Source organism: Molossus molossus, unplaced genomic scaffold (assembly GCF_014108415.1).
Source record: "Molossus molossus isolate mMolMol1 unplaced genomic scaffold, mMolMol1.p scaffold_m16_p_8, whole genome shotgun sequence".
NCBI lineage: Eukaryota > Metazoa > Chordata > Mammalia > Chiroptera > Molossidae > Molossus > Molossus molossus.
In genome coordinates, this window is record NW_023425402.1 from 33,865,520 (window position 1) to 33,879,053 (window position 13,534).

The 13,534-nt window shown below is 34.3% G+C and overlaps 1 protein-coding gene across 2 annotated transcripts in view; it reads left to right on the forward strand.

The window, feature by feature from the left end:
* ADGRB3 (adhesion G protein-coupled receptor B3) overlaps window positions 1–13,534 on the forward strand; it is a 689,955-nt gene that overhangs the window by 282,139 nt on the left and 394,282 nt on the right. For both annotated transcript variants that reach the window (XM_036248276.1, XM_036248277.1), the window contains one exon: window positions 3,953–4,117. In XM_036248276.1, the coding sequence (XP_036104169.1) occupies window positions 3,953–4,117 (165 nt within the window). The remainder of the gene's footprint in view (window positions 1–3,952; window positions 4,118–13,534) is intronic.

Below are 13,534 nucleotides of genomic sequence, written 5' to 3' on the forward strand. Positions count from 1 at the left end.
TGCTAAGGTGTTCCCTACAATTTTCTATTCAGAGCTGACTTCCCAGCACTAGTTATGCACAGTCATTTGGTTGGACGTCTCCACTCCTCTGCCAGAGACTGTTGCTTAGTCCTTCCACTGGGCACAGAGAGCATCTGCAGTGGGCCCAGTGAAGGCTCCCTTTCAGTCTGTGTCTTATGACCAGAAAACCAAACAATATTCTATGGTTGTAAAATTTTCTCTCAAGTTTTTAAACCTCCTACCATTATATCTACTAAAGTGTATACTAATGACTAATTTCTGTTCACCATCCTACACGTATAGGTTTGTCTTTCTAAATTTGGTTAAATAACCAAAGAAAATAAGACATATGTATCTTTTAATCATTGTTATAGTTCAGATATTAAAGTAAAGAGCATGAAAAGAGTTTTGATAATTTTTATTTTTCAAACAAGAAGAATAATTTGGTAACTTCATTATTTTAAAAATGTAGAATAATTATTGCACTATGGGTCATTGTCACATCTTTTATATGGTTATTGTATTTGTTATGAAATGTCTTGTGTTCAATATTTTGTTGTTATTTGCCATTCTGGTAAATATGTGTTTCTTTTCAATATAATATATAATGAAAACAGTGACAAAAATAAATTTAACAGCTTAAATAGTACTTTACACAGTGTAAATATATTTCTAAAATAATACTTTAAATTACTAAAATTCCCACGAAGAAAATGAGCTCAGAAATAAACAACTTACTTGTCACACAGTGGATACTCAAATGTATTTGGCACTTAATTAATAAAAAGCACAAAGGACAAACTGAGTATGAAAGTCACTTTCCACAAAATATGTGGAATGATAGAATTAGAGCTTATATTTATTTGTACTATAAAAGGCTAATAATCAACAGTGTTATAAATCAGTTACCTTCTACCTATATTATTCAAATTTCAAAAGAAGGTTTTTTTTTTTAGTTAAATTCCATAATAATGTCATACTTCTAATATTGAACCTAAGATAATGATCCTGTTGCAAAATTGTTGCTTGACATTGTAGTCTCTTCAAAATCTCTTATTACTCAGAGAAGAACATGGTAGGTGTTAACAGAAAGTAAATCGAGAAAAATAGGAAGCACATTAAATTCTTTACTGTCCTGATTTCTGAGTTATAGTTTTATGGCCTCTTCCAGGGTTCCTCAACATTGGTACTACTGATATTTGACCTAAATAAATGTTCTGGGGGGCTGGCCTGAGCATTGAGAGGTATTTAGCAGCATCCCTGGCCTCTGCCCTGTAGATGCTAGCAGCTCTCCTCCTTGCCCTGAACTGTGACAATTAAAATCTCTCGGACTGTTGCCCAGTGTCCCCCAGGGGGCAAATTTGCTCCTGGTTGAAAATCACTGGCCTACTCCACATGTATTTTAATCCTTTACAAGTTTATTTGGAAATGTTTTTTTGTAAGTGGCATTTTTAAAATCCATTTATTCTTAAGGGAAAAAAAAACCTTTTACTTAAAGGAATTATTTTATATATTCCAACCTAAATAAGATAATTTGTATGCTTATTTAAAAATCTGGTAGTAATATAATTTTCAAATTGTGTATTTCTCAGTTCATCTCCGGGTGGCACAGAGATATAATAATATAATTAGTGTCTAAGTAAAGAAGAAAACTATAAAAACTGATCAATTAGACTTAAACGTCTTAGTTTTATTAGATAAATTTTTGAAATTGATTAGATCATTTACAGATTTTCATACTTTACTGAAAAATAAAAGAATTTATGTAATTTTTGCCTAAAATGAAAAAATCTAATTTTTACCATATATCCTTTGAATAGTGTCTATAAAATTTAAGATATATGCTATAATTTTTTACTAATTCAACAATATCTAAAATAAAAATTTATTAATAATTTTGTGTTCTTTTCAAATAAAAGGTATTTTTGCTTTTTAAAAATAATATAAAAGTCACAAAATTTCATCTACAACAATGACTGTTAAAAAGTAGTAAGTATCATTACCTTTCAGAGGATTACAGCTTTGTAATTTAACTAAACCATCAAACGTAATCAACATTTCTTTGAGATTAATTGAAAAAATCTGCCCATTTAGCATCTTTTTTTTCCCTGAGATTATTTAATACATATAGAGCAGTGGTATTTGATTAAAAGAAAATGGACAGAACCAGCAATGTGAATACCATATAGTCTATTAACACTTTATATTGAAAATAGGAAGAAAAAGGGTGTTAGTAAGTAGAGAGATATTGGTAATTAGAAATCAATGCAAATATTGATTAAAGGTATACATTTAACACAAAACATATTCCTATAAATTACTTTTAAAATATTTTGCTATAATTGACTTTATATATATGTAAATATATGTATATGTGTACTTTTTCCTTAGATTAAATACAGACTTACTATTTATTCTTATTTCAATAAATATAAATTGACTTCAGTTATCTAAAATTTAAATGGGAAAAATGTACATTGTAATTTATCACACTCATTTACTCTTTATCTATATGTTCTTGAAATATTTTTTCAGCAAGTTTTATAGAATCTTAAAGAATTTATCATTGAATGTTACTCAAATTTGGCTAATTTTTCCAGTATTTAAACATATTTTTATAACCAGTTAGAGCAACTCAGTAGTATAAATAGAAGCAAATGGTGCCTTGTAATTAAGGTGTTACATATATGTTTTTATAATAACAACTTGTTTAGCATATACATCAAAAAATATAGATATGCTATATATACTCATATAACTCCTCTGACACTTTATATGGACTTTTGCTTACCCCTACAAATGTTGAGGAGAAATGAACATCATTTTATCATCTTCTGTTATAAATTTCAACTTACCCTACTCATTTTAGTGGTGTCATATCAAACATTTGCTCATGAACTTCAAAAACATCATGGTAAGACTAGAGGTAACACAGGAACTTTTGCAGCAAAAAGCACATGTTGCCCAGCTTTTTAAAAATGAATTGTATTATCTGTGGAGTGCTATTACTTACCATCCCAAATATTAAGAATTAGGATGAGATTGGTGATTTAACAACTCAAGGAAAGGCTCAAACCTTTGAACCCTAATGGATTTTGAAAAAAATGTCAATATTTATTGACAAAGGTTATTATGGAGGAATAAATAGTGTTAGTATTTCTGATTAAGTGTTAATTTATTGCAATAACATACTTGAACTATTGCTATATAGATAAATTATATTAGGCATAATCTTAATTAGATCATTTGTTTTCTGTAGACTTGTTTATTAATTAGGAGGATTCCTAGTGCCATCTTCTGGTTTCATGACTATTAGAAAGAGATCTTCGTATTTGCCACTCCTTTTAAAACAGTGTAAACAGGAGACTCTTATGTAAGTAGATACAATTATTGAAATATCCCTCTTATTCAAAAAACAGTTTAGACAACCATGTTTTTAAATGGCAAAAATACGTTTAGTTTTTTTCTTTTTTTTAATTTGAAGTTAAAAAGCTGTTTAAAATATGTGCCATCAATTTTCAGATTTTTTTTTTCCTGATACGGTCAAGGTCATTAATCCTGAAACTTTGTTGGAAGAATTAGTTTGGCCCTTATCTGTTTAAATGCAAATTTAACTCCAGAGGATTATCTCTATTATCAGAAATTCACTTTTCTCATACTACCTTAGTTGACATTATTTTTAGTTAAAAACAACATTTCCATTGAGGAACAAAAAAAATTAAATTTTATAATATGAATAACTTTAAATACAGAAAAAGTACATGCACTTTTCCTAATTACTAATATTCTAATTACTGTTTACATTTTGTGGCAAATAAGAACATTAACTAAATTTTTAAAATATCTTCATACTTGTCTATTTGATGAGTTTATTTTCTTAATTATAAGGAGAAAAAAAATTTGGACTTTACCTCTCTGCTTTTGTTGTTGAAGCTTCTTTGCTTTATTACAGTACATGGAGTTTGGGAGGAGTGGTCACCATGGAGTTTGTGTTCATTTACATGTGGTCGAGGCCAAAGAACAAGAACAAGGTCGTGCACACCTCCTCAGTATGGGGGAAGGCCATGTGAAGGACCTGAAACACATCATAAGCCTTGTAATATTGCTCTCTGCCCAGGTAAGCGTGTTCTACAATTGTTGATCTTTGTATTTGTGTACTTTGTATAGGGACCCTGACATGTATTAAGAAATATTAAGAGCACAGCCTTCATTCTGTCACATTGGAAAAAATGTGCATTTTGGTTATATTTTCTTGCTTAAATCTGGTAGCCTTCTTGATTTCGTCATATGCAGTGGTGACTATTTCCTTAACTGAGAACCAGGCTTGACTCACTTTATTGGATTTCATAAATATGTATATTAATGCTTTCCACTAAGATTTTATCTACATGTGGTTTTTCATCCTGGGAAAATTATGAGTCTCAAAGATTTGAGATTGACTGCTGCCTTTATAATATAACTAGAGAGACTGGTGTAGAGGCAGTCCTTTCGATGTTATTCTCTCACACTCAAAGAGTGAAAATGTGCAAATGACCATGTATGAAAATGATAAATATTTGCTAGGAAATAAAATCTTCTAGTCACTGCTAGAGGAATCAAATGGTTAGGTCATAAATGACATAATCATTGCAATTATGAAGACTATAGAATCTGTTTTTGTTTGTTTGTTTTTATCCTCACCCAAGGACATTTTTGCATTTATCTTCAGATAGAGCGGGAGGGAGTGAGGGAGGAAGAAAGAGAGAGAAACATCGATGTGAAAGAGACACATTTGTTGCCACCCACACAACCCCAACACGGGCTGGGGACAAACTGCAACTGAGATACGAACCCTTAGCGGGAACCGAACCCGGGACTCTCTGGTCTGCAGGCCGATGTTCTAACCACTGAGCAAAACTGGCTATGGCTAGAATTTGTTTTTAGAGTGTATTTATGTTAAGTTCTTCTTTCCTTTAAAACTATTAAATTACATGTTACCTATCTTTAATAATTACACCCACTATTACAGAGATACATCTTTAACATGCTGTTATTTAGGTTATTGAAACATTCAAGCATAAAACAAAGCCTACAAAATGAGAAAGACTGATCTCCAGTTCTAAGAGGTTTGCAATTTATGGGAGAAAATACACACACACAAATGACAGAATCTCTCAAGGCCAGGAAAAACAGTTTAGAGGAAGAGACAGACATGAGTAGCAGATGAAAAAGCGTAGCAAGAATGACAGAGACCAAAATACATAATCATCTTTCTACCCCTTAGGAGATTTTCTCATAGGCCCATTTAGTTAAATAGACTCCATGCAAGCACCAGAACTGGGCTGCAAGTAATGTGCTACAAACCCCATTATCCAACTCACACTCAGTCTCATTTGTACTCTAACTTCCCCATTTAATATCCTCTATTATGAGACAGTGATTCAAAGTTCTTCCGGAAATTTTAAGTATCTAAAATACCTTAAGACTATGAAAAACCACCCAAAATGTAGATAGCAACCGCCATCTAACAAGTTTATTTGTTTCCTTTTAGTTCAGAGAAAGACTAGTAGGTGCCTATACTTAGGAATATATATTAAAGATATAATATTTATATTGATAACATTATTCTCCTAGAGTTTTATGGATTCTATAAATTATTAATATAACTCATACAATTAAATGTTCATGTAATTATGACTATTGGTGAGTCAAAAATCATGACTATTTATTTGCAGGTTAATCCCAGAAACTTTATTTATGAAATCAGCTATGTTCTGTCTTATTTCTGTTTCTCTCTATGAATGTACTGATAGGCAAGACACACAGACACAAACATATAAATTTATGCCCTGCCTTTTCCCCAAATATTTGGGGTAGCTTATACAAATTTTAGAATCTTTTTTTAAGTGCTGAGCTGTGACATTTATAGAGAATCAATATAGTTCCCTCTTAATTGCTCTTGGAGTGTGGAAAGGTGGAACATGGGGAAATAAGAAAGTAAGAGCTAACTCTAGAATCTCTCTTAATATATTCATTTTTGTTACTTCTCTTACCTCAGTCGATCTCCAGTGCAGAGGCAAAATGGCACTGATCAGTTAAAATAGTATCACCCAGGTTTCTCTCAGTCTACTTCCCATCAACTTTTGTAAGGATGAAATGCTTGGATTTCAGTAGATAGGGATGCTAAGTTGTTAGAGTTCAGATAAGAAAACTCCTTTTCCTAAGCTGATATAGGTGTTGCTTTTATCACACAAGTAGGAACCACATGTGTTTTCAGGCTACTTGTGTTTTGACAGTGTTACACCATCATTGGACTCAGTCTGCGAACGTAAAAAGTGGGTGGCTTTCTTTTGTGCAGGTTCTTAAGTTTTGGAAGGTATGTTTATATCGTCTGTAAATCTGGCCTAGCTCATATTACCTTATAAGTTATGGGCCCAGCCACCTTTAGTACTCAATGAGTTTATTGTGTGTCATTTATGATTCTTATTTCCATTCTTGAGTTGCATTACAAAATATGTAAAATTCTTACCATGTTCTATCTTAATTTTCTAACTGTCTGCCAAAAATGTTGGCATTATGCTTTTGAAATATGTAACATTTACTTGGTATAAGCATTTGGAATTCTTCCTAGAACTAACTGTCTTATCACTAAATTCAGGTATCTTCATTAAACATAAAAAGCATCATCAAGTAGTGACAAGATGTAAGACACTACTTAGAAGAATATATAGTCCTGATCTCAAGAAATTTACAATTTCTACATAGGATTCAGACATAAGCATGTGGAAATGTGAATGCAGTTCTGAAAAACATAAAATATTCTACCTCAATGATTTGAAAACTCAGTGGGTTCAACCTACAATTCTTGTAGCCATCCTGCCTGAGATTCCTAAGACATAATTTTAAGGGGTAACACTGTGGTAGAAAGTACATCATTATTGGAAACAGTGGGCCATAGCCTACACTTTGTTCTCCCTGATTAGTGGCCTACACTTTATTCTCCCTGGTTAGGCCATTTGTGAAGACAAAAGAAACATTTGAAACAATAGATATGGAGTTGACCATTTGGGTTGCGGTAATGGACAATGACATTTTCATGCGGGACCATGTCAGGACGGGATTCTCACATCCTGCTTTAGGAAACACATCTGACACCACTATAATGAAGTGAATGTTATGTAGAAATAATGTGTATTGTTTGTGTCAAATAATAAAATATGTTTTATGTATGTAAGTTTTGATATCAGCTTGTAAATAAATAACATTGTATTTTGATCAAGTACTTCCCATCATCAGTGTTTAACATTCTCTGACTTCTTTTGAGGTTAGGGTAAACCATTTGCCTACGATCCATATATGGAGAAAAGATAGAAAAGTACAGGGTAGATATGGTATTAATCTAGTTTGAGTTATTTGTTACTAATTTGTGTACTATGTCTTAGAATAGAGACCCATGTTAGTTAGGAGAAGGTGGGCCAGAGGTATAGAGCAGCAAAGGAATTCACTATGATTCATTCACTGACTCATGAACATAATGTGACCTCATTTTCCACCTTTTCTCATGTATACTAGTAATGACATGTGATATTACAAAAGGGAGTGTCTATGTACATGTATGTTCAATGGTCTTTGTGATCTGTTTCTTATATCTCAACAAACTTAGAACTTCTGGTAGTCCACCCTATTTTTCTGTTTTCTCTGAATTTCATTGTGGTTACTAATTGAGTATCAAGTGTATAGTAGTATTCATTGATGTATTTCAGGTCAAGGGAATTTTCTACCATTTCCTATTAATCTCTCCATGCAACTTTGTACCTGAGAGTATCCAATAATTTACTAATGAATAGATTTTCTTGACATGTACATATCCAGATTTCTAGCACTCATCCCACAATTTTATAGGACATTTTTCTGAATATATTTAATAATACATTGATGTGGTGTAGTGAAAGGAATTTGGACTTTTAAACTTAGACCTCACCTTTTAGTATCTGTGCTACTTCTCTGATTCCTAGTTTCTTCACCTGTAAAATGGGAACAAATAGTAACACCACTTCATAGGACTGGGAGAGGACTAGAAGGGAGAGAACTTGGTAAATAGCAAACAATGTATAAGTATTATCATTATTCTAGCAATGCACTCCAGTCAGAGTCCATCGGGCTGACACCCCCGTGGAGTGTGCTGTTCTTGGCAGTGAGGGAAAATCAACATGGGGACTGTGGGGCATCTCAGTAAGGGGGTGCAGAAAAGACTTATTAAGAGTTTATGTTTGTGTTGGGTGATTTCAGGAAGGGTTTAAGAATGTGCGGCTTTATTCTGAATTCGATAACATCAGGAAGGGGGGAATATTCATTGACTGGGTATCTTAATAAATTATCTAGGCGGAGGAAGATGAGCTATCATTGGTAACGGAGTGGTGCTCACTCACATTATTAGCTAAGAGAAGAGAATCTTTGGAACTTTGTATGTTGCACTGTGACTGATTTTGTCTATGAAGTAGCCTTGTTTTATCTCACCTACCACAGTCTTAGCATGACCTTGGCTGATGTTAATGTTCTCTGTGGTGTGTCAGGTCCAGCAGGAGATAACACAGCCTCGCGCTGAGCACCTAGCAAGCTGCTGACAACACTGAGGTCTAGCTGTGTCAGACCAGTTCCAGGAGGTCACCTTGATGTGACTCCTACTGTGCCCATTTGATCACTTCAGATCTTTCTGTTATTAATGATTTTTATTTGTATTAATATTCAAAAGGAGAATAGTGTCAGACATAATAAAATGTTTACATTTTCTAAGTTAGACTGTTAAAATTATATATATATATATATATATATATATATATATATGGATCCCCAAAATAAATTTGGTATAGTCTTTTCCAGAATTAAATTCTTTAGAAAAAATAAAACTTTAAATTCTTAGATCAAGGACTCAAGCATTATAGTAATTTTCTTTATAGTATATTACTTTATAGTAACATATTTTTTTCTTTTTTTTTTTTTTTTTTTTTTTTTTTTATGAATTTTTATTTATTTTTTTGTTACAGATATTTTACCTTTTTACCCCATTGGCACCCCCCACCCCACCCCCTCCACCCTGTCCCCGGCTTAGTTGTCCATGTCCATTGGTCATGCATACATGCATATAAGTTCTGTGGTTTATCTCTTCCCACCCCCCCACCCCCCATCCCCTCTTCTGAGGGATGTCAGTCTGTGCCCTACTTCCATGTGTCTGGGTCTACTGTATTCCTCAGACTGTTATGTTCATTATATTCCGTATATAAGTGAGATCATGTGGTATTTGTCTTTTTCTGCTTGGCTTCTTTCACTTAGGATAATACTTTCCAGGTCCCTCCATGTCGTCTCAAAGGATAAGAGATCTTTCTTTCTTACCGCTGCATAGTACTCCATTGTGTATATGTACCACAGCTTTTTGATCCATTCGTCTACTGGTGGACACTTGGGCTGTTTCCAGATCTTAGCTATTGTAAATAGTGCTGCTATGAACATGGGGGTACATATATTCTTCCTGATTGGTGTTTCAGGCTTCTTAGGGTATATTCCCAGCAGTGGGATCACTGGGTCAAATGGAAGTTCAATTTTTAATTTTTTGAGGTAGCACCATATTGTTTTCCATAGCGGCTGCACCAGTCTGCATTCCCACCAGCAGTGTATTAGAGTTCCCTTTTCTCCACACCCTCGCCAACACTTGTTGTTTGATGATTTGTTGATGGCGGCCATTCTGACAGGTGTGAGGTGATACCTCATTGTTGTTTTAATTTGCATCTCTCGGATGATTAGTGATGTTGAGCATTTCTTCATATGTCTCTTGGCCATTTGTATGTCCTGTTTGGAGAGGTGTCTATTCAGCTCCTCTGCCCATTTTTTAATTGGGTTCTTTGTCTTCCTTTTGTGGAGTTGTGTGAGCTCTCTGTATATATTGGAAATTAACCCCTTATCTGATACATCATTGGCAATGATGTTCTCCCATACAGTGGGTTGCCTTTCCATTTTGATGATCGTTTCTTTTGCTGTGCAGAAGCTTTTGAGTTTGATGTAGTCCCATGTGTTCATTTTCTCCTTTATTTCTGTTGCCTTAGGTGATGTATCAGTGAAAATTCTGCTCCGTATGATGTCCGAAATTTTGTTGCCTACATTTTCTTCTAGAATTTTTATGGATTCACGGGTCACATTTAAGTCTTTTATCCATTTTGAGTTTATTTTTGTGTATGGTGTAAGTTGATGGTCGAGTTTCATTTTTTTGCATGTAGCTGTCCAATTTTCCCAACACCATTTATTAAAGAGGCTGTCTTTACTCCACTGTATACTCTTGCCACCTTTGTCAAATATTAATTGAGCGTATTGCCTTGGGTCCATTTCTGGGTTTTCAGTTCTGTTCCACTGGTCTATATGCCTGTTCTTGTGCCAGTACCAGGCTGTTTTGGTTACAGTCGCTTTGTAGTATAACCTGATATCTGGTAATGTGATCCCTCCAACTTTGTTCTTCTTTTTCAAGATTGCTGTGGCTATTCGGGGTCTTTTTTGGTTCCATATGAACTTTTGAAGTATTTGTTCTAGTTCTATGAAATATGTCGTTGGTATTTTGATGGGGATTGCATTGAATCTATAGATTGCTTTGGGTAGTATGGACATTTTAATTATGTTAATTCTTCCAATCCATGAACAGGGTATGTTCCTCCACTTTTTTATATCTTCCTCTATTTCTTTTTTCAATGACCTGTAGTTTTCTGCAAATAGGTCCTTTACTTCTTTGGTTAAGTTTATTCCTAGGTATCGTAATTTTTTTGGAGCGATGGTAAATGGGATTGTTTTTTCAGTTTCTCTTTCTGTGAGTTCATCATTGATGTACAAGAATGCCGTCGATTTCTTGACGTTAATTTTGTATCCTGCTACTTTGCCAAATTCATTTATTAAGTCTAATAGATTTTTGATGGAGTCTTTAGGGTTTTCTATGTACAATATCATGTCATCTGCAAATAATGACAGTTTCACTTCCTCCTTTCCAATTTGGATCCCTTTTATTTTTTCTTCATGTCTGATTGCTGTGGCTAAGACTTCCAGTACAATGTTAAACAAGAGTGGCGAAAGTGGACATCCCTGTCTTGTTCCTGTTCTTAATGGAAATGTTTTTAGTTTCTGTCCATTGAGTATGATGTTGGCTGTAGGTCTTTCATATATGGCCTTTATTATGTCGAGATATGATCCCTCTATTCCTACATTGCTGAGCGTTTTTATCAGAAATGGATGCTGGATTTTGTCGAATGCTTTTTCAGCATCTATTGATATGATCATGTGGTTTTTATTCTTCATTTTGTTTATGTGGTGTATCACGTTTATTGATTTGCGAATATTGTACCAGCCTTGCATCCCTGGAATGAATCCCACTTGGTCATGGTGAATAATTTTTTTGATGTATTTCTGGATCCGATTTGCTAGTATTTTGTTCAGGATTTTGGCATCTATGTTCATCAGGGATATTGGCCTGTAGTTTTCTTTCTTCGTAGTGTCTTTTTCTGGTTTTGGAATTAGAATTATGCTGGCCTCATAGAACGTGTTTGGAAGTCTTCCTTCTTCTTGAATTTTTTGAAATAGTTTGAGGAGAATGGGTGTTAGTTCTTTTTTGAATGTTCGGTAAAACTCCCCCGTGAAACCATCTGGGCCTGGGCTTTTGTTTGCTGGGAGAGTCTTGATTACCTCTTCAATTTCCTTAGTTGTTATTGGTCTGTTCAAGTTTTCTATCTCTTCCGGGAATAGTTTTGGGAGACTGTGTGTTTCTAGAAATTTGTCCATTTCGCTGAGATTGTCGAATTTGTTGCCATATAGTTGTTCATAGTAGTTGTTAACGATCTTTTGTATTTCCGTGGTGTTGGTTGTTACTTCTCCTCTTTCATTTCTGATTTTGTGTATTTGGGTTCTCTCTCTTTGTTTCTTGGTGAGTCTAGCTAAGGGTCCATCAATCTTGTTTATCTTTTCGAAAAACCAGCTCTTTGTTTCATTGATCCTTTGAATTGTTTTTTTGGTCTCTATGTCATTTATTTCTGCTCTGATCTTTACTATTTCCTTCCTTCTACTTGCTCTGGGGTTTTCTTTTTGTTTGCTTTCTAATTCTTTAAGTTGTGAGGTTAGACAGTCAATTAGAAATTTTTCTTGTTTTTTGAGGTAGGCCTGTAGTGCTATGAACTTCCCTCTCAGAACTGCTTTCGCTGCATCCCATAGATTTTGTGTTGTTGTGTGTTCATTTTCATTGGTTTCCAGGAAGTTTTTGATTTCTTCCTTGATCTCCTCGGTGACCCATTCATTGTTTAATAACATGCTATTTAGCCTCCATGTGTTGAAATGTCTTTGCATGTTCTTGTTGCAGTTGATTTCTAGTTTCATGCCATTGTGATCTGAGAAGATGCTTGATATGATTTCAATCTTCTTGAACTTGTAGAGATTTAGTTTGTGTCCTATCATGTGGTCTATCTTTGAGAATGTCCCATGTGCACTTGAGAAGAATGTGTATTCTGTAGTTTTGGGGTGTAATTCTCTGTAGATATCTATTAAATCCATTTGGTCTAGTGCTTCATTTAGAGTCTCTGTTTCCTTGCTAATTTTTTGCCTAGAGGATCTATCCAGTGCTGTCAACGGGGTGTTGAAGTCCCCAGCTATGATTGTATTGTTGTCGATTTCTCCTTGGAAGTCCTCCAGAAGATTTTTAATATATTTTGGTGCTCCTATATTGGGTGCATATATGTTTATCAAGGTTATATCTTCCTGTTGGATAGATCCTTTCAATATTATGTAGTGGCCGTCTTTGTCTCTAGTTATGGTCTTCATTTTGAAATCTATTTTATCAGATATGAGAATTGCTACCCCAGCTTTTTTTTGCTTTCCATTTGCTTGGAAAATTTTTTTCCATCCCTTCACTTTCAACCTATGTGAGTCTTTTGTTGAGAGATGGGTCTCTTGTAAACAACATATAGATGAGTCATGCTTTCTTATCCAATCAGCTACTCTGTGTCTCTTTATGGGAGCATTCAGTCCATTTACGTTTAAGGTGATTATTGATATGTACTTATTTATTGCCATTTTTGTTTAGTGTGGTTCTATTTTTGTTCCCATTTCTACTGCTAATTACAGCAGTCCTTTTAACATTTCTTGCATTGCTGGTTTGGTGCTAATGTATTCCCTTAGCTTTTTTTTGTCTGGGAAGCTCTTTATTTGATCTTCTATTTTGAATGATAGCCTTGCTGGGTAGAGTAGTCTTGGATTCAGATTCTTGTTTTTCATGACTTTGATTACTTCATGCTATTCCCTTCTGGCCTGTAGTGTTTCTTGTGAGAAGTCAGCTGAGAGCCTTATGGGGTTCCCTTTGTAGGTAACCTGTTGCTTATCTCTTGCTGCTTTTAGGATTCTCTCTTTGTCTTTAATTTGTGGCATTTTAATTACTATGTGTCTTGGTGTGGGCCTGTTTGGGTTCTTCTTACTTGGGACTCTCTGTGCTTCTTGAACTTGAATGCCTTCTTCCTTCACCAAATTAGGGAAGTTTTCTCTC